The sequence below is a fragment of the Ambystoma mexicanum genome, chromosome 14, assembly GCF_040938575.1.
Source record: "Ambystoma mexicanum isolate Mex_15411 chromosome 14, UKY_AmexF1_1, whole genome shotgun sequence".
NCBI classification, from domain to species: domain Eukaryota; kingdom Metazoa; phylum Chordata; class Amphibia; order Caudata; family Ambystomatidae; genus Ambystoma; species Ambystoma mexicanum.
This window is the reverse complement of record NC_090940.1, coordinates 432,067,748-432,090,401: the sequence shown is the minus strand read 5'-3', so window position 1 is coordinate 432,090,401 and position 22,654 is coordinate 432,067,748. Positions and strand designations below refer to the sequence as shown.

The 22,654-nt window shown below is 45.9% G+C and overlaps 1 protein-coding gene across 2 annotated transcripts in view; it reads right to left on the bottom strand.

The window, feature by feature from the left end:
• The window catches only part of LOC138526861 (acetyl-coenzyme A synthetase 2-like, mitochondrial), a 300,268-nt gene that overhangs the window by 166,862 nt on the left and 110,752 nt on the right, over positions 1 to 22,654 (bottom strand). For both annotated transcript variants that reach the window (XM_069637614.1, XM_069637615.1), the window contains exon 6: positions 9,653 to 9,800. In XM_069637614.1, the coding sequence (XP_069493715.1) occupies positions 9,653 to 9,800 (148 nt within the window). The remainder of the gene's footprint in view (positions 1 to 9,652; positions 9,801 to 22,654) is intronic.

Genomic DNA, 22,654 nt, shown 5'->3' with positions numbered 1-22,654 from the left:
GGTGAGCGGGGAGAAGGAGAAGGGTTTATGATCAAGATTGGCTTGGTGAGCATTAAGTACAGGTATGGTCCAAGGTTGGTCAGACTGTAGAGCGTTTTGTTTTTCTCTAATTTTGGTTTGGAGGGTGGCAATTTTACCCAGGAGTGCTGTCTGAATATTGGTGCACCAGGTGCTGTCTTTAGTACAGGAGTCAGGGTGGGCTGCAGGTGTCTCAAGTTCCTTAAGTATTTTGAAAAGTTCCTTGGTGTTAGACTTGGCTGACACAATACGGGTGTTGTAGGAATCTTTTTTTGCCTGGAGTAAGGCATCTTTATAGGTAAGAGCGGCAAGCAGAAGGCTGTCCTTGTGGGTGTCAGAAGGGTGGCTTTTCCAGCGTGACTCTGCCATACGTTTCTCTTTGCGTAACACTCTGAGCTGGGGAGTGAACCATGAGTTAAGGTGCGTGCATTGTTTAGGTCTCCTGAGTTTAAGTGGGGCAATGGAGTCGATGGCTGCTAGCACTGACTGGTTGTACGTGTCGGCGAGGATGGTAGGGTCCGAGCACGAGTCAGGAGCCATGTTAAGGGTGGGAAGAATAAGGGGAAGTAGTTTTGCTGTGGTTATGTTCTTTTTATTTCTGGTAAGTGTGGCAGGGGCGACAGGAGGCGAGGGTAAGGAGGCTGAATCAATACTGAAGGTGATAATATAATATGGTGATCCGACCAAATGCAAGGGGCATTTGAAAGTACGCGGATATTGCAGTTGGTGTCACTGAGCCAGTCAAGGGCGCGCCCTTTGATGTGGGTGGGTTCCTGTGTATGGTGTGAGAATCCAAGATCTGTTAGGGTGTTGGCGAGGTCGAGGGCCGTGGAATCATTGGGGTCTTGGTGGCCTAGATTAAGGTCATAGAGAATGATAGTTTGAGAGTTAGCTTTTGCTTTATCAAGTACTACAGCGGAGATGTCATCTATGAAGGTTGAAGGAGGACCAGGGCGTCTGTATATTAGATGGATGGTGACTGTTTGGTTGGCTGAAAGTTGGAGTTTGACAGAGAGTAGCTCTGCGGAATCCACCTTAATGCTCGGGATGGGTCTAAGTCCTAGAGCGTTTCTGAAGATAAATGCAGTTCCGCCGCCTCTCGAGGTACGGTCGCATCTGATGATGGAATAATCAGGGGGGATAGCCAGGGAGAGTGCAGGGCCGGAAGCGGCGTGTAGCCAGGTCTCAGAGATGGCGATGAGGTCAAGTTCCTGAGTCTTGATAAGATCAGCAGTGTCCAGAGCGTGGGCAGCAATGGACCTTGCGTTGATCAGGGCAGCCTTGATCAGGCCGACGTTGCTGATTGAAGCAAGGTTAATCTGAAGGCAATGGGGCGTAGGTGGGGTAGGTGGAGAAGGGTGTGGGCTAAGCGTCGGGGTTTTTGAATGTAAGCTCGGGTACATAGGGTGACCCTTCTTGCCCGAAAGTTTAGAGCCTAATCTTATGTTTCTTAGGGCGGTGGGACAAGGTTGGTTCGGTGTAGGTTTTTTGGCAAAATGGTCTAGCCATAGTGCCGGGGCATTAAGATAGATGCTGTGGTTTTGAGGTACAGTATTTGGATACATGTCAGTAGGTCTGTAGGTAGGGGCCATAGATGTATCATGCAAGGTATGTTGATGAGAGGTAGAACGTCCAGGTGGATACCCACACTAAAAATGGTACTTGTAATAAGGGGAGGAGAGACCTTAAGGTGGACAGGCGTGGAGACATTACCACAGTTGGATGGGAGGTGGGCACAGTGCAAATGCGCAAATGGCGGGAGCACTAGTCAAGCAACAAGTGTAGGCAGACAGTCACCTAACACTCTTCCCACATCAAGTGGAATCAATTATCAAAAAATGTTATTAATAAAGATTCAATACATTTCATAAAACAATCATAAAAATGATCATAGTACATAAAACATATACATTATATTAAAACACCACAAGTAGGATAGCAATAAACGCTGTCTATTTGAGATCATTTAAATATAGGAATGTTCTTAGCCTACAAGTCCCAGAATAACACGGGTCTGTCAGAATCCCATCCGCGACACGTTGGGTCGGATTTAGACGTGCGCGCAGCGTCGTGACGTCATTACGTGCCGTGAGCGCGTGGTGACGTCACGAAGTCACGTTAGTACGTTCTGACCCGCGATTTCAATACGAAATTGCAGAGCTCTGTAGCACAACAGGAGCAATTTGACCGTATACATCGTGAAAGAAGAAGACTTCAAAGTAAGTGGGGAAGGACCTATAGAGGTGTTAGGGGGCCATTGGTTTGACAACCAGAGATGAGAGGTGGGACTTATGAAGGGTTCTGCACGTTTTCTATCTTCAGAGTTTGACCCTGAGAGGGCAGTGGAGATGTTGCACTTACCCTTGCATTCAAGAGTCCCCCGCTGAACACTGAGATGGGGTGGACCCAGATTTCGAGTTATTTACAAGTGAGTTTTGCTTGATTCTTGACCTTTTGTGAACCACTGCACGAGTTTATTCCCCCATATGCTATGATTTGTAACAGTCTATTAACTCTGTTACACAGGGTGGCGATCATTCATCATAATCCTGTATTGAGAGAAGCCAGAAAATACTAGACGTTTGGAGTTGTCCAGATAGGTAAGCTTGATCACTATAAATTTGACCTGACATTCAAAGTTAATAGAAATGGGAATATGTAGATGTCCCAAAATATTAATTTGTCTTAATTATACATTAGCGAAGAGAAGAGGAAGCGCAAGAATTCCTGAAGAAATTGGGAATCTGCAGCAAATACCAGAACAGGCCCAAAATGTATTGATGGGAAAGAGAGGTATGTAATTAAAATCATACTAAGATACCCTTTGAGGGATGAGGGTACAGTTTTATGTCAATAGAGATTGATACTATGTTATTAGATACTAATAGGGTGTCCATTTTTTGATTAACAGGGTTCTCTCCCCAACAAAAGAAGATTTTTAATTCCAGCACAAGACAATGTCCTGAAGAATGTCCTACATGATTGTATATTAAGGACAGAAACTTGTACAAGTCGGGTTGTTGAAATACACTAACAGTAAATAGGCTAAAAGTAGTGAGGCATAGGAATCAGAGTGTGATATGTACACACATTTTGTGATCCTTAAGGAAATATTGAAACATTACTCACCCATGGTGTTCCTACTTGTGTTGTTTTAACATAATGTATATGTTTTATGTACTATGATCATTTTTATGATTGTTTTATGAAATGTATTGAATCTTTATTAATAAAATGTTGTGATAATTGATTCCACTTGATGTGGGAAGAGTGTTAGGTGACACCTAATGAAATATCGGACTTTCTTTTTGTATATAAAAAGTATATGCTCACAGAGCAAGAAGTCTGTTGATCCCTACCTGTGACTCAGAACCATTTTGAGAATAGAGAAGTGTCCTTTCAATACCACCATACCATTTAACCGCAAAACTAACCATTTTACCCTTGCCCCTCTGTACCTGCCGCCTTACCCCCTTCCCTCCACCTACACCCCAAACCCACCCCTGCTTACCTATTGAGACGCCCCAAATACTAGCCACAACCACACAAGTGAAAGGCTTGCTACTATTAACCCCAACATCTTTACTCTAGTTATAAAATCAACTTCAACTGACATACGTGCCAACTCTCATACCCCTGTAACGTGTTACCTCCCCTCTCCCCACCCATATCCAAGCCAGGTTTTGTGTAACCATCCTAAGGTCTTAGGCAAAGGTGTATTTAACCTTCTGAATTTCATGCTTCCCAGACTTTTCTCCCTCCTCCCTATGCTTCATGAACCAACTGTTTACATCCGCCTGCTAAGGGATCCTGGCTTGACGTCATCTCCTAGTAATTCTCCTTTAAGTGTGTCAGTGACCCCTCTGCTTTTTCTTTAGTTATAATATGGAAATCCTCATTCCCCATTTCAAAAGAGAAAAGGGGTATCCCCATCTATATTTCACGTCACATTCTCTCAACCACTGGGTGAATGCCCTACAGTCCCGTCGACTCGCCAGGGTGAACGCGAACAGGTCTTTAAATATAGTAATCTTTGCGCCTTCAAAAGGTAATATCCGGTAGTTTCCTGGCTCTGTCCAAAATGGCCATCATATCCTTGAAATAGTAACATTTGGCCAGGATAGAGAGCAGACCTCCCGGTGGCCCCCCTCCTCTGTGAATTCTGTCAAAGCTAAAATCGCGCTCACGCTTGCCATCACAGAGAAAGAGGGATCCCAAGATTGCCTTTCCCTTTTGTTCCAAGCCCTGGGAGTTTTCACCATCTCCTTCTTTAACACCCATGATACATATATTGCCTCTCCTTGCTCGATTTTCCAGATCGTCAACTTTCAGGGAGATGTCATATTCCTTGACTTCCAATGTATTAATCCTGGCATCCATTCTCATGTCTAACAAGTCAGCCATCAGTTAATTATTTTCTAATGCTTCAATCTCCTCCTCCACTTTCTCCACTCTGCCTCTCAGTGCATGCATTGAAGCCTGAATATTCCCATGCATGAATTTAATTCGTAGCAATATGATAGTAATATCTGCCTTGGTTGCAGCCTCATATCCAGAAGGCATTCTAATCTGTGGCATTCTGTTGTTGCCATCCCTTCCCCTCTGTTAGTACTTCTCTTGAACTTGTGAAGTTGCGCTGCAGCCCTCTTTCAAGAGCATCAGCCTCACAGATATTCTCTTCTCCTCTTTCCCCCTTTCCATCTGGCACAATGTCTTCACTTTTGCTCCCAGTTTATATGCCGTATTCCACTTAGCTTCACCCTACCAAGACAGTCAATACCTTGTATCAGGGCTGCCGACCATCTCCATGATCTAAAAACCTCCCTGTGCCTCCTATCTTGTCAAATACGGGAATCTCTGTGCCGAAGAGGATAGGGTTAAGGAGCTTGTATTTGTTTGGCTGCATCTCTCTTGGGATTCATTACATACTGCTCGGCAACCACTTCCCTCGTGGTAAGCCTCAGCCGGCCTGATAGCAGTCATGAAAAGCCTGCAGGCTCCTCTCCAGCCTCACCTCCTTTAGCAGACAACAAGCCTGCTTCTGCTGCGGGGTTCACAGACATTCTCGAAAGCCTCTCTAATCCAGCGCCGCAATTAGCACGGCGAGTGGCCTCCCTCACATCCGATAAGTGCTCTCAGCTGACAATCCTTATGAAGCCTGTGTGTCCCAGTTGATCTGTGTGGTCTGCTTCAATCCTGCGACGGTTACCAATGCACCCTCGACCGTTAACCGGTGGAGTGCTGCTAGGCTTGTCGTCACGCTGAGACGGCTCCCTCCTGGAGTTGCGGCCTGCCATCCCTGTCCTGTTTCATCGGTCTACCGACCACGTCACCCTTCCACACACCCACTACTTGCTCGTTCCACTGTTTATTGCCGAGCGTTTAACACTGCTCTTTGTCAGTTCATCATTCTCTTTTCAGGGCCATACAGAGGATTTAAATGCTCAAGCAACCATCTTGCCTGTGCCCCCTGGTGGTCTCCCATTTAGGTTTTTAACACTGTAAAAATGTAGCGCTTACAGAAAAAAGGTTTTAACATGGTGACATTGGATAGAGGTTAGAAAATGGCTATATCTGCGACCCACCCTGACACCGCCTTTGCTTGTATGCATCTAAATAGTTCCATATCCATTTTCACCATATATATGATGGTAGAAATATATACATATGAAAAACATATTCCAGTGTTTACCATTGGGTGGAAGTACGGCTGCAACACAGCCACAGATATTCTGCCAGTTAAAAAACTCTGACTTGGGAGGATTTACAGACACAGCTAGCAGAGGGGTATTGTCCACTGGTGGCATTTCATCCTGAAAATCCCCTCAACTAGTAATAACCCTTCTACAACAAAGTGCAAGGGTTTGGGTCAGAAAGGTCCCACTTATGTCCAAACTAATTTGTAAGAACAAAGGAGAAGTGTCTGCGTCACAACTTTCAGCAGACATAGCAGCTCAATCCACAAAACCTTTTAAAATAATCAGCACTTGTTAGTGAACCACGCAGAGCTAAAAGAAAAACCTATGTGTGCATTTAAAAGATAAAAAAAACTCTAAGATGTTTTGTTAAGATCCACACAAAAGAATGCACACAGCCAACATCAATCACTAGATGCTGTGACCCACCGGACGTGGCAGGCCCCACATCTTTGGGAGATCATCTTGCCCATTCAAATAAAACCTACTTAATTTAAAATTGAGAAAAAAACATGCACATACAAACATTTTTCTAACCTCAAAAAACGGAATGTAATTTACTGCATCACGTGCACTTGCAATACGATCTTTGGTGGGACGGCCATTAAAACAATGAGCGTGACTCAAAATTTACAAAATGACATTGCAAGCATACATGATGCACTTTTTGAAGGATAAACCCTCCTTGGGTGACATTAACCGGACCATACTTATCTTAGTAAAAAGTACCCTAACTCAATGAAATGTAGAAACACTACTGAATCATAAACGACGACTATGGATCCTACTTTTTAAAAGCCATATTCATGGGCTTAATGAACATGACGAATGGCCTAAATCTTAAACACTTACACCTTTATGCAATCTCTAAAATCCTCCACTTCTATTTACCTTCTAAAAAAAGACCTTCACAAAAGGGGCAAAGTGTGTCTTATTATAATTGCTTGTGCTTTTAAGCAATTGGAAACTTGTTTTAATGGCAGCTTTAAATCTGTTACCCTTATTCCTACATTGGTTTGCCAACATGGCCACCAGAACTCCACATTACCTGTCTGGTAGCTGCACCTACAGGCTGAAATTATAGAAATTAAGATTGATGCCTTCACTTTATATTATACACTGTGTCCCCCCTTCCTTACAACTTAGAATTGTTCCAAATCACCTATAGGCTGAACATATAGAAACTAAGATGGCTGCCTTCACGTTACATGTTGCATCACCACCGTGTCCAGTTCCTTACAACTTAGAGTTGCTCCAAAATCAGACAATTCCTTAACTGCCCATTTTTCACAGGTTTGTGTCCCTCCTTCAAATAGTTATCCTACAAATTATTGGAAAGATATACTAATCTTTGCCACCCTTTTCATAGGAAGAAACTATGCACTGCTGTGAACGATCCATAGAGATATTGCAGCCTCAAACGCTGAAACCTGTGTGCACTAGATCTGCCTTATAAAAAAACAACCCTAAGTTCACTCTCTGCCTGCTAACGCACACACATACCCTTCGTTGTATTTGGTTACTACAGATGTGGCTGTGCTTTTTGATTTAACCTAGAGCCCTGAAGGACCAAATATACATCCATAATGACATTAAACTTCGAACCACCTGATCAAGATTAATTCACACAAAAAAAAAATCAGATAACAAATGTTGCAACAACTCTTTTATTTGAGCATGGTTATCACACTCCATTTTACTTCACTCATTCTGTTTAAAAAAATAAAATAGGTCCTATCCTATTATATGTTGTCCTTCCTTTTACCACCTGCAAGATCCTTCCTCCTACCTATGCCACGTTAGCCCCTGTGGGGATGCGCCTCGGCCGCCTCGGCACCCGCAGGGGGTGATGGGCGCACCTGGGGTTGGGGGCAGCGGACCGGCCCCTCCTCTCGCGGCTGTCACCGCCGCACTCACCTGCCAGAAGGCGGCCCGCTGCTCGGGGACACGGCGCGTCGCTGCCGCACTCGCCTGAGCGGGGACCCGGACCCAAGGACAGGAGGGGAGCGCAGACCCTCCATGACAAGGAGGGGGGACGACCGACCCTTCAGCGTGCCACGGATCACGGCTGGAAGACGCACGGAGCCAGGGCCCGCCCATACCCGACGCGACCACGTTTTTGGTCACGTGATCGCCTCAGCAGTTCCCTGGGGCATGGATGGGATCACGCAGGGACGGCAGCCTTTATGGGAGGCGGGTCAACACGGCAACAGCCAATAAGATGTTGGCTGGTCAGGGCTGATGGCGATTGGTGGGGGCTTGATTCTGAGGTAGTCCATAAAAACCCACCAAAAGAAACTGACAGGGTTCTCTCATTTTACAGGGAAGAGAAGAGGAGGAGGAACGAAGACCAGAGTGGTGGGCCTATCCAGACACCACGGGATAGGACAAGCTTGAGGAATGCCTCACCGTATTCTGAAGGGGTCAAACACTGGTGAAGGAAACCAGAGGACAATATACTTTGTTTTGTTAAGGACCCTTATCCATTTGGAATAAATATAAATTCTGCTCTGTTCAGCAAAACCTTTTATTCAAAATAATATTTTCGAACTATCACTTCGTGAACTCCTTAAAATAATACATGGATGGTACCTTTCCAACTGATAATTAGCCTGCCTTGGGTATATTTCTTGGATGGCCTCGGATGGCCTAAAACATTTTGTTAACCCTGATGAAGACTGGGCTTAAAGCGATCACCTATTTTGTCTAGGCATGTCAGGTTGTTTAAAGTTCCAATGACTTGCTAAAAATTGTTCAACAAGCACCACACAAAATGTTTGGGTACTTCAAGTAGCCCAGATACAATAAATTTGATTTTGTTTCTAAAAACGGAATATTATTCTATAGGTGTTCTGTTTGTCTCTGTCATATACATTGGATCGGTGAAGATGGAGATACGAATGGTCGGGCTCTAGGTGGGCTCTTACTGGTCACACACAATATTCTAGGAAGCATTTAAAAGCAAGGTATACACCTTTTCATATGTTTGTACTACAAACTGCCCTATGACATTCTTACAACATTGTGTACGCCTACACATGCTATGCGCTAGTTCTGCTATATTAGAGATTAAGGTACATTTTTATAAAAGTCTGATAGCCTTGTTTCCAGGGAAACACAAGGCACCCCTTCTTTCTTTAACATGTGATCCTGATAACAGATTCATGTTGCAAAAAGCCAAGGAGGTCACCAAATCCGTATTTGTTCGTTAGTACCACCGGAATCATCTTAGAATCAATTACCTCACCACTGCCATATTCCAACTTCATCCCTAGCCATCATATCACAACAAACATAGGCACCAAACAACACATATCTCACACACATATCTCACAACTGCCCACACTCTTTAGAAATACAACTTCTCTGGCATATCATCGCCTATTCTCAAGATACATCGTCGTAAATGCATTACTGGGCCTCCTACGACAAATGTTTCCTCCCAGCATCAATAGGAATGTGCGTTTCTCTCCTTGATTATTTGCCCTACTAGACATAGATTGCCTGCAACCATGAAATTAATCTAGTTGAGATGTGAAATATGTCATCTGCTGCGCATGCATTCTGCCCAATCACTGGCTAATCATGGGATCTGCAGCCATGATCTGTACCCATACTATGATGCAGGAAGCAAAGAACCAGATGACAGGCCTTCTCGGTCTACGCCCCAAGACTCTGGAGACTCCTCCCCATCAACATCAGACTCGTCGCCCCATCTTGCTCCTCACTATTTGCTCTGGTTGCTTGTAGATCTCGTTCTGCCAATTGCCCGCCCGACCCTGTTGTAAGCACCCTGACCCCTTTTTCTCTGATTCCCCCACTGTGTTGTTCCCCCTATGATTGTAAAGCGCTCCGTTCCTCCCCAAAACTAGGTCCACGCTCAATAAATACAATAATAATAATAATAATAATAATAATAATGTGCTGCTTCTCCATACCAGGATTGGGGTACACCGGGGTGCTCTCAAATAGGATGGTTGTGGCCCCATTGCAGAGAGGACCATAGACTACGTAGCTGTGCCCAGTGATCCAGCCGATGTCTGCCACACAGCCAAACACGTCACCATCATGATAATCAAAGACGTACTGTGAGAGAAGCAGAAAAGGTTCATTGTACTGAGGCATTCTGCAAGGAGGAGCTGAGCACATATTTCAATAAGTATATTTAAGGTCAAACATAGTAATGGAACATAATCGTAAAAGTGGTTATGAGACTCAGAAAACACGACCCTAAGACAAGGCTTTCCAAATCCTCAGGACAAAATGAGTATCTACCATCCCGTAATACAAACTGGCTATGATGTGATAAATTGGTTTTCTGGAAATCTACCATGTGAGACAAGTCAGCACAGGAGAAAGTGGCAATGATCTGCTAAGCAGCGATGATGCACTTCAATAACTAAGCATGGTGTAAACTGGCAATAATGTGCAAGCTAGGTTCGAAAATTATACATATATATATATATATATATAGGTCAAAAAAGTAGACAATAATATGTAATCATCAGATTATTTGGTGCCTTACAGTTGCATGGCCACTTTTATTCTATTTTTAGTTGTCATATTAATTTTGTACATAACAGTGTGCCAAAGTAGTGGTGTTATCATGCTTAATCGCTAACATCAAGCAACAGATTTTAAAATTCATATGGCAATTAGTGTGAGATGATTATTTTGTGGGAACTTGGGACTTTACCACCTTCAAAAGGAATGCAAATTAAGGCTAAGGTTTTCCATGTGAGCGCAAGATCCAAACACATTCTTTCCATGTGCCCAAACTTACTAGATGATCCATTATCCATTTGTTCCAATCTTGTGGCAGTTGTCTGCCCGCGTAATTCATACATTTAACCTCTTAAGTGCTACGGCGAGTATGTTTGTCCTGAATTCCTTTCTGGAATCATAATAGGCTCCACCCACTCCCCCTGCCTATCGACGAGGCCCAAGCTCTTCCCTCTGTATCCATGGACACAGCAACTCACACTGCCTGCAACGGTGCACCCAGGGGCATAGGAGACAAGTAAAATCTGGAGGGGAGAGGGGACACCTTGGGGACTTTGCTTTCTTTATTTATTGTGTTTTAGTCAAAGAACTCGACTTTTCACAACATTAAAATTAAAATAGCAGTACGTATTAAATTACAAATATCACTGTATAAAACAAGAGAAAAGAAGAAAAGAAAACAGAATACAATTAAAGGATGCAGCAGCAAAGAACATGTCTTTATATGTTGCATTACTTGATTTGTCATCTGACTATGAGCTCATGGTACGAGAGAGGAAATAACAATTACTTCCAGTGGGCCACAGGTAGGACGCCAGCTCGTTGAGAGGCAGATCACCTGTAAGTGGATTCCTGCCAAATGAAGGAATTGCTGCCTTTTCTACCAACTGCAAATTGCTACTTTTTAGTGTGGGGCAAGGAGACGTGTGTCTCTCTTGGAATGGAAGGATGGCCGTTTCAAAGAAAGAGGAAATCTTGCTTATACCTCTGAGTAAGCCCTGTTATTGGACAGAGGGACCAGGTGTGTGATGTTGCTGCTTTGACTGTCCTCCGGGGGGTGGGGAGTACAGCAAACAAGGAGGATGAGCGATCGCAAGCCCACCCCCTTATAAGCACTCCCCAGGTCCACGGCCGGATGCATCAGACCCGGGGGATGCTTAGTAAGTGGGGTGTATGTGGACCCAGGGGGGTGGCCAGAGGGGCAGCCCGCTATGTCGGCTGCCCCTCTAGCGCCCCTGCGAGGGCCAGGCCAGCCTCTCACGATGAGTCTGGTCCCTCTTTTTCCATCTCATGCTGGCTTCAGAGCCTAGCCTTTCTTTGCCTTTGTTATTCTGAATGCAGAGCTGGACTATGTTCCTTTCTCGTTTAACATTTGCTGCAAAGCCTGATCCATTTGATTCTCTCATATGTTACTAGGACGGCAGAGCATGGGTCCTCTGCCCTGTCACACTATTCAAAGAGCCTCTCTGGCCTTTTTTTGCAGCTCCCTTGTCTCACTGCTTGCTTAATACATACCTCCTTGCTTGAACACTCAACATATTCTCCCTAACACAGCAATGCCAGCTGCAGTCTGTCTTAACTGCTATTTGTTCCGTGTTTTGAATTGGCCTCTTATTTCCGCTTTACTGTCTGCCGGGGGAAGGCATTTGCCAGTCACTGGCCATAAGAGGGCAACAGCTAGCCAATATTGGAAGAACATGGGCATATTATGCCAGAGGCTGGCAACTGCCTTCCTTATGCCTACACAAGAGACACAACTCTTTCCTTTGTTTCTAACAGTAATTCAGTGGATGAAGAAAGGCAAGAACACACATATTGCTTATAAATGAAGGGGATGATGTCACACTTGGTTAAGACATTTTGATCACGCCAGGAGCTCATTTCCAGCTGCAATTAAGCGATTACCTTTTAGACTTCTGGCTTTAAATAATGTTAGTATCACCTGGAAAGCACAGAGGTTGCTCAGCAGGGTTCCTGGAGCACGAGGAGTACCCTACTCGTGGGTATGGATGATTGGAGGGCATTCTTGCCCTGGTTTGGAGCCTGGCCCTTACAGCCATGATGGGGTGAGGGGCCTATTACTTTTGGTCGTACGTACCCTTTGAGGGTGGGCATACATTGCCTTCTGCTTTAGCTCACTAACAGCACTGCTTTGCAACTTTATCACACATACCTGTCAGATGGCATGTAACTCAATGCTACTAATGTTATCAGCCTCGGAAGTCTGGAATCCTTTGCCACATCATCTAGGGTACAAGGCTTGCCACCTGAGACTTATACATGTCACCCTGTGGGGAAGACACACAGAAGGAGTAGGGCACGGTGCCCTTGTGGATTTTTCACACTTCTTCCTCGGGGTGGGCACAATTCACTCCGCAGAGAAAGTGGCACATTCTGGGCACCATTCTGCCACTTTGACAATGTCTCCCAAAGAGCAAAATTGGCCATTTGAAATACCTTTGTCGAATTATTATTGCGCAATCCACACTGATGGGTTTAAGCACCTGTTTAATGTGAGATGGTAATTATGGGCATTTGCCAACACACCCAAGAAGCACAGACACCCTCTTACCAGCGACATGCCATGCTCACTCATTCTGATCACCAATTGCCATTTATCTGGGGTCAGGTTAAATGTATTTATTTATTTATTACATGTATAGCATCACGCAAAACCCACAAGCATCAAGGCGCAAAGTAAATGCATGGAGTGGACCACTTCCATTGGCGCAAGTTTTTACTTTTCCGCCACAAAATTGAAGATTTTAGTGTAAAAGGCAGGTGAAATCACATTGCTTTTCCACTGTGGAAGAGTGTAAATACCTAGCAAAATTAGCGATTATTGGCGGAATTGACAATGGCTTCCTCTGGACTCTGCCTGCTTTTACCAGGTTTAATTTCCAAGGAGATCCCAGAGGAATCCCTTTCCTTATTTCCAGCATGAGAATCCATGCTGGCAGTAAGGCTGCATTTGTCTGGTGGAGCGAGAAATACAGGGGGTCCTGGTGTGTCCACTCGGCTCCCGAACTCCACCCAGAAAATGCACGAAAATCCGGCCAATTAGAAAAGGCGACAGTAATAGTGTTTTCCACCACTTTTTCGCAACCAATTGACCTGGAAAATGCTGTCTTGCATCGGAAGCTGAATGCATTCACTCCGCATATTATCCCACCAGAAGATTAAGGCAGGTGCTGAACACAGGTGTTACATATTCCTGTGTACAATCTGCATTTGGAGCATTAACTCACTGAGCTACCTTACAAATGATATCTCTTCTGGGGCTTTACCGTCTTAACCCCTTAACTGCCATGGGTATTTCTGCCAAGGCCTTTTTGGGTGATTTTGGTATTTCGCCATTCAATCCCTTGTAACTTTTTTGTTACATAAGATATCTCGGCCAAATTTGGCCCCTTTTTTCCCCAAATATAGGCGGTCGTAACATTTTGGACTTTGCCGGGGATTGTGGGTAATAAATTCTGGGGCAATTCACGCAAGTCAGACCTCTATGGATTCCCACGGGTGTCCTCTTTTCGGAAATGCATGAGGTTCCCTGTTTTCCTTGGTGGCTTCGACACCATAGGCCCAAATCTGTATGTTGTCCACATGAGCAAAATCTGCTCTGCCGAAAGGCTTGGGGTTACCAGTGGGTTAGCCTTTTCCCTTTGCGCCCAGGTACGTAAACCCACACATGTGAGGTACCGTTTTTGTTGGGACACCTGTGGGAATGCAGGATGGTAGGATGGTAGGACATGTGTTGTTGGTGGCGTGTTTCGGTGGATGGCCAGAGTGAAATGTCTGAAAATTGTGTTTTTTTCCACCAAATTTCAGGGACATTTCCCTCTCCCCACCCACCGAAACACGCCGCCAACAACGGATGTCCTATCTTCCCGCATTCCCACAGGTGTCCCGAGGAAAACGGTACCTCATTTGTGTGGGTGGACCTACCTGGGCGCAAAGGGAAAAGGCTAACCCACTGATAACCCCAATCTAGCAATCTGCCCCCAGGGAGGGCTACATGAGATGCCCCCATCCATTTGGGGTGGGGGGAAGAGGGCAACCCCCTTTCCACTAATAACATCCATGGTGGTTCAGTGGCCCCCCACACCCATCCAAAACAAGTTATAATTTGTTTTATTTTTGTTTTGCCCCTTTCCCAGGGGCAGATGGGCACATGTGTGTGGCCATCTGCCCCCAGGGGGGGCAAAACGTACTTCACCAGGCTTGGGGGCCAGATCTGCCAATATTTGCAGTGGCCTCTCCCCCCCAACCCTAATGGATGGGGGGTATCTCATGTACCCCTTCCTAGGGGCAGAAATCTGCCCCCAGGGAGGGCTACATAAGGTGTCCACTCAAGGTGGGGGGGAGAGGGCCACCCCCTTTCAAACACAAAAAATCCTGGTGGTCTAGTGGGTCCCCCTGGTCCCCGCACCCCCATCCAAAACAAGATATAATATATTTTTTTGTTTTGCCCCTTCCCTAGGGGCAGATGGGCACATGTGTGTGGCCATCTGCCCCCAAGGGGGGCAAAACATACTGCCCCAGGCTTGGGGGGTGGCTCTGCCAATATTTGCAATGGCCTCTCCCCTCCCACCCCAAATGGATGGGGGGCATCTCATGTACCCCTTCCTAGGAGCAGAAATCTGCCCCCAGGGAGGGCTACATAGGTGCCCCCATCCACTTAGGGTTGGGGGAAGAGGGCCACCCCTTGCAAAAATCCCTTGTGGCTAGTGGCCCCACCCGCACCCACCCCCACCCAAAACTACATTTAAAAAATATAGATTTTTTTTGTTTGCCCCCTTCCCTGGGGGCAGATGATCACACATCTGCCCCCAGGGTATTGCCCCCATGCTTTGGGGTTGGGGGAGCCCTCCCCCCACTTCAAAAACAGATGCCTGTATGACACACCAAACATATTTTGGGGGGATAAATGACATTACATCCCCCCACTTACAATAGAGGGGGGGGATTTGTCCCCCCTGCCCCCCCCCATGTCCTACGCCCATGGGTGCACCATGGAACCTCACATTGTCTATGCAGATCTTCTCAGTGCTGTCCATAGTTTCCAAGATACCTCTCACTTACGGTCCAGGTGCCACAAAACAACCTCACACTTACTGCCCATTCACCAGAAACCCAGTCTCTCTCAATGTTCCCTCCTAGTTTACCCATCCCGACGTCCATTTTCCCTTGGTCAAATGGGCTGTACATGTACGGCAATCTGCTCACACTGCTGATGCAGATCCCAGAGCACCTAACATTATTTGCCCTACATCCCTCATTTTGTGCACTTGTGACCCAAGGTCCTCAGACTGTTAATCCAAGTCCCCTAAGTGTATGCAAGCAAGCAGGTGGTAGTGCTGTGCGTCTGTTTTTTTGTTTTTGTTTATTACTTATATTGCGCACCGAACTTAAATGTAACTGGGCACTTGAGACTTAGTAGTTACATAGTTACACAGATACATACATGTGTGGAATATTGCAGTGGCATACATAAAGGAGAAATTGCATCGACAAAAAAAGGAGAGACTTGGGTTACAAAGAGGTCAGAAAACAAGGGCAAATAAGGCTGGTCATAAGGACAGGACCCTGGTTACAGAGTGGTCAAGTGGACCAGACCAGGCCATAGTGCATTATCATATGATGGCTGGGAGAACAACTGGAAGTAGAAGTGCTGTGAGTATTCAGGATAAGGTAGGTAGCCTCTTACTGAGGCGGCTTGTTGTTGAGCCAATTTTTTATTTGAGATTTTAATGTGAGGAAGGAGGGTTCTTGTCTGAAATGGATGGGGAAGGAATTCCAGCATTTGGCAGCTTGTACTGGGAAGCTGGCTCCTCCCACAGCCTTTAGCTTGTACCTTGGTACCTCCAGGCTGAGTGAGTGAGTCGATCTGGTGGTGTGTGAGGGATGGCGAATACTTATTTTGTCAGACAGGTATTATGGGGCTGTGTTAGAGAGACATGTATGTGTGATAGCCAAGGTGCGTAATGTGATTATGTCCCAAATGGGGAGCCAGTTGGTGTTGTGTCGCAAAGAGTAGATTCGGCTGGATCTGGGTAAACCTAGTGCTGCTCTCAGAATTGTTCTGTAGGACTTGGAGCCGGTTTAAGTTGAGTTCTGAGGAGCCCAAGAAAAGAGCGTTGCAGTAATCTAGTTTAGACAGTGCAAGTGCTCTAGCTAGCGTTAGGCAGCTGCTGGTAGATAGTAATGATTTACAGCTGTAAATCAGTTTCTTGGTGTATGCGGTGGATGATGCTAAACTACTCACTTGTTTTTTGAGGGATAGTGTGGAGTCTAGATAGACCCCCAAAGTTTTTATTTCTTTGGATACATTAATCGCATTACCATCAATATTGAAGTTTGAATTGGGTCCATTTTGTTCAATTGTGATTAGGTAGCTACGATCATTAGCTCGGTCTTATCGTCATTAAGGCATAAGCTATTGGTGGTTATCCATGCTTGGATTTCAAGATAGATGTTGTTCAGTAGGAGAGTCTTGGTCGTAGCAACCAGTGAGAGGGATGAGGATCTGGGTTTCAACAGCATAGTTGGTGTAGATGACACTCAGATTGTCCAAAAGATCGAATAACAGCTTTGTAAATATGTTGTAGAGTGTAGGTGACTCACATGAGCCTTGAGGGACTCCACAGAGTATGGATTTTGGGTCTGCTGCGACTGATGGAGAAAAGACTCTGGTGGTCCAATTTGAGGAAAAGGAGTTGAGTGTCACCCCCACAATGATAGATTCATGGTAGCCACCATTGTCACGCCAGTTTAGATGAGTGAGGTGTAAGATATCTACTCTCTCCCATCCATGAATGCCATCCTACACTCCACAACCCAAAGGGAAGAGGTGGACTCTATCTACTCCCCGAAACCCATGGAAGCCATTCTACTTTTCACATCAAGGGAGTGGGTGGTGGAAAAGTCTACTCTCCCCCACGAATGAGAGCAATGCAGAATCCATCCCACTCTCTCCAAACCATGGCGGCCATCCTACAATACTCACCCCAGAAGGAAGAGGTGCAAGTCATCTACTCTAGCTATAGATTACATTATACTCTCACATTTTAGGAGGGATAGGTGGAAGCTTTCTTTTCTCCCCATCCATGAGATCATTGTGGAATTCATCCTACTTTCCACATGCTGGGGAGGGAGAGGTGGAAGCTATCTACCTGCCTTGACCGTGAAAGCCATACTACTCTTCACACCAAAGCAGCAAAATGTGAAAGCTATATACCCTTCCCACCCAATGAAGACCACCTACTCTCCATCCACACCTTATGGAGGGAGAGCTGGAATCCATCTACTCTCCCCTATGCATGGGAGCCATCCCAGTCTCCACACCAAGATTGTGAGTGGTGGAAGCTATCAACTATCTCCCACCTATTAGAGCAATATGGAATCCCATCCTACTCTCTAGGATCCGGAGTGAGAAGTAGAGACTATACTCTCTCTGACACCCAAGGGCGCACTGTAGAATCCAACAGACTCTCCACACTGCAGGAGGCAGAGGCATGAGCTAACCACTTTACCCGGGCCATGAGCATACTGTCAAAAACATCCTACTCTCCACATCACCGGACGCAGAGGTGTAAAATATCTATGCTCCGCCACCCTACTCTCCACACCCCAGGAGGGAGAGGTGGCAGCCATCTATTCTCAACCGCCCTTGGGAGTCCACCTACTCTCCACCACAAAGGAGGAAGAGGTGAAAGCCATCTACTCTGCCACATCTATAGAAGCCATCCTGCGGTCACATCCTGGGATAGGGAGATAGAAGCTATCAGTTCTCCCCAAAAATAGAAACAGTACTACTCTCAAAATCCCAGGAAGGAGGGCTGCAAGTCAACTACTCTACCCCCGCACATGGAAGCCATTCTACTCTGAACATGCCAGAAAGTTGAGGTGGAAACGATCTGCACCCATCACCTATTTGGAGCACTGTGGAAGCCATCTTACCCTCTACACCCCTGGAGGGAGAGGTGAAGCTATCTCTCCCACCTACAAGATTTATGTGGAAGGCATCCTACTCCCCACACCCCATGTTGGAGAGGTGTAGATTATCTACTTTACCCCACTCATGTAAGCAATCCTACTCTTAGTACCTCAGGAGGAAGATGTGGTAGCTATCTACTCTTCCCCACCCATGGAAGTCATCTGACTCTCCACACGCCAGGAGGGAAAGGTGGAAGCCAAATACTCTCCATAGCCCCAGGAAACGATCCTACTCTTCACTCTGCAGAGGGATACACTGAATCTATATACTCCCCATACCTAGTAGAGCACAGTGGAAGCCATCCCGCTCCCTACAACTTCAAAAACTGAGATGGAAGCCATCTATTCTCTGCCACCCATGAACGCACTGAACAGCCATTCCACACTCCACAAACTGAGTGGGAGTAGTGGAAGCCATCTCTCTTGGGCAATGACAAAGCCTAAAGGTGAAAAGTTCAATTTTCGCTTGCCATATTGTGTTCAATATGACGATGAAATCCAAAGCCTCACAATTGAGAGGTCTGAATCATTCAGAAATTCCACCTGATCAATATCAGTTGTGGTTATGTCTTCCAAGGTGGGTATGTCTCCAAAAATGCCCAGTGCACTCATTCTACTGAGATCATACAAGGTGAACGGTGCTGGCCTGCACTTCATGATCAAACAATGATTGTTCTGCTGGATTATTGGGTTTATAGTCATGGCTCCGTCTGAAATTAATCTCTCTTTGTGCAACGGACACTATGGGGGAGGGGTCTTGCTGTGCGTCTGAACAAGTCGCATGGTGAAGTTGTTGACAGGGCAAGGTGCGTTGCCTATGACTAATGCCCTGATCTACCAATCCTAGATGTGCCAAACTTTGTGAATTTACGGATGTGAAGCTTGTTTGCTGGGATGACAAGTGTAATTCTATTGATTTTTGAATTTCTGCCCGAATTTGTAGTAGTGATAGTTCACCCTGTACTGGTAGGACAGTTGCATTAGATTTGACTGCTTGCGTCGTGGCTATAGGAGCTGTTTGATAGCTCATGTTAGTTGTTATAGGTGCAGTCTGAAAATTAGCAGGCTTGTTCTGATCAGCAGCTATAGCCATAATCAGATCATCTAAGGGAGGGTGAGCCTGAGGAGGAGGGGCTTTTTTTTACTAGAGACCTCTATCTTGGCATGAGCCAATTCTTTGTATCTATTGGTAATGGTCCTACTGGCTTTCAGAATTTGTTTCTTAGGTATATTAATAGCATGTGGAAACTGTCTAATGCTTGTCTTGGAAAGTGTCCTCAGATTTTTCTTATTCTTGTTTTTTTAGGGTAATTTTAAAGGATGTATCTAAAGCTTTGCTTTTCTTTTTTTTCGCAAACATCCATCGGCTGAGCCGCATCATTATGTGCCTCTGATGACTCGTTAGTGATAACAGTGCTTAGAGGGGCATCTGATTGGGACATTGAAAAGCTGCTTCTACTCCAACATTTTCAATCGGACGAATAATCTGTTTGAAGGTGGGTAAAATTGTCCGCTCTAACAATAAATTGGCAGGCTCACCATGAGCGTTATTGTTGGTTCTCTCCTTATTTTGTGTTTAATTGTCAGTAATAGAGACCAGGGCTTGAGGTAAGGTAGCTTCTTTGATACGCACTGGGTTCTTTTGAAAATGGGCCATCCATTTTAATATTTGATTCATTTGTAAAGACTGTTTGGAGATCTTGGCGTCGAGTGATTCGAGTAATTTTGAGAGAAATGTGATGGCCAGGTTCCTAGTGGATAGAGTAGTTTCTAGTAGAGAAGATTCTGAAGGTGTGTGTGATTGTTTGTAAGGTAGTGTGGTGAGAGGGCAGAGAAAAGGAGCTAATTTGCGGGGAGTCGGACGGCAGAAGGATAGGGACATTGCCGAAGACTCATGGACAGAGTGACCAAACATGATTGGTGATTGTGACAAACTGTGGGTATTGGGGAGCAGCTCCATTATCATGGATACCCCCAAAGGGGAAACAGAATTGTACAGTAGGGAGTTTGAATCATTATTTGGACAAGAAATTGTCAGAATTGGAATGTCAATTTGGTCGGACAGTGAGAGTAAGCTAGTGTGGTCAGTGGCCATTTTAGAGATGTCTGCCGGCGATTGCTGAGGGTGCTGCATATGGCGAAGTATTGCAAAAACAGGCGATTACGAGTGAATCCGGTAACTGTGTGTTTTTGCTTGATTCGGTACGGCAATACAGCTTAGCAGGGGTCGATTCCACTACAATGGCGGAATTACTGACACTGCCAGGCAGTTTAGGGGCGTGAGCTGGAGGGTCGCGTGGGAGACAGAAATCCCTGATGTCTCCCGCTGGAGTTTTGTTTCTCCAGATAAGCACTTTCGGCGTCATGCGTCTCTCTACTGCAGTGAGAGCAGGAGAATGTTTATGAAGAGTGCTTTTGAGAGAATGTGACGCACTTATGATGTTTGCTCATATTGGCATGCCTTTTTTAAAGAGTATACGTGACTTTGGAAATAAAGAGGAGACAGGCACTTGTTGTTATAAAAAAAGATACTCACATAGTGAGTCAGAAGTAGGTACTGTGGGCTCATCTCAAATCAGCGTGTCTCCAATGCCAGCAGAGCCATATGCCGTTTGCTGCACAGCAAAGCAGCACTTTCCGGCACTTCTGCGGTTTCGCGAGCGTGACTGTACTTCTGGAGACGCTGTAATTGGGGGGCAGGGCTTCTAATAAAGTGTAGTAAATCACTACAAGACCAGCAATTCTCAGCAAAATAGTTCAATCAAACGTGCTCACAGAGAGCAAAGTCCTCAGCAGCAAAGCAGCACTTTCCGGCACTTCCTCGGTTGTGCGCCCGTATCTTCTTTCTCCCACCTTGAGGACGCTTGCGGAAACCATCCAAATCTACACACTCCTGCATGGGGATGTGGGTGCCAGGTATTTCTGTCCCGCCCATGGAAACCACACTACTCTCCACACAGTAGGAAGGAGTGGTGTGAAATATCTACTCCCCTCCACGCATGTGTGCATACTTTCAACAGTCCCGAAAGGAGAGGTGGACTCCATCTATTCTTCCGAACCCTTAGAAGCCACCCTACTCTGCACACCCCAGGAGGGACAGCAGGAAGATATCTACACTCCCCTACCCATGAGAGCAGTCTATTTGTAATTTAGTGATTTAGATAGCGCTTCCGCCAAAGCACTGAGCACATTTAAAACCGTACAATAAACATGATTAGGGTGATATCAGGAAATATATACTACATTAGTAGGCAGAAGAGAGAGAGCGAGAGAGAAAGGGAGAAGGAGAGAGAGAGAGCGAGAGAGAAAGAGAGAAGGAGAGAGAGAGAGCGAGAGAGAAAGAGAGAAGGAGAGAGAGAGAGAGAGAGAGAGAGAGAGAGAAAGAGAAAGAGAAAGCGAGAGAAAAAGAAAGTGAAAAAGAGAGAAAGAGAGAAAGAGAGAGAAAGAGGGAGAAAGAGGGAGAAAGAGAGAGAAAGAAAGAGAGAAAGAGAGGGAGAGAGAAAGAGAGAGGGAGAGAGAGGGTGTCCAATTCCTTTCCTTTCCCCTCCTCACCTGAATGGTAATCCTCCAATTCGTCTGTATTGAGACGCCGACGGGCGCAGAGATCTCTCCTTGAGGATGAAGAAACTTGCCTACCACGAGAGGAAGCCACAGTGAATGCTTGAAAACAAGCAGTCCTGGGACTCCTCTCCCGTAGTAGACGACAAGGGAAAAAGCCTTCTTGGCACAAAAAACCCTTGCGAGACAGGAAGTCGAGCCGAAGTCTTTCTTGAGAAGAATGATGGTCCAGCAGTAGACGAAGTGATGGGTGATTGTCACTACGGGCTGAGGTGGCGGAGCAGAGCCGCAGGCGAAGGCGACCAGAGAACGCTCTCACAACAAAGGGGAGCGCCTAAGGGCGACTCAAGTAGGAATACTCGAGCGGTCACTGTACCCAGGAGCAAGAGAGGGAGAGAGAAAGAGAGAGAGAGAGAGAGAGAGAGAGAGAGAGAGAGAGTCCGCAAGGAGCATGGGCGAGCTGCCGGAACAGAGAGAGGAGCAGACCCCAGACCAGGAAGGGAAAGCGAAAGAGAGGGAGAAAATGGCGGTAGAACAAGAGGTATCGCGAGGAGCGATAAAATGAAAAGACAGGGCGGCAAAGCCGCAAGCTGAAAACTAGCGTCTCACCCAAAAGTCAGAAGCGGAAACTACTGAGGGTTGCAACGCAATGATCGCTGGGAGAGGAAGACTTAAGTACCTCCCAGCGATCGCCAAGCTATAGGAAGACTAGACCGTGACTGCACGCAAACAACACAACGTGCTGGACACTACGGTCGGCGCCGGAGCTTCCATCGCGGAAGTAACCGCCAATCGGCTCGGCGGCGCATGACAGTATGCCCCCTTCCAGGACGAAATCCCCCAGGTTTACCTGGAAAACACTGATGGAAACCTCTCAGCAATCG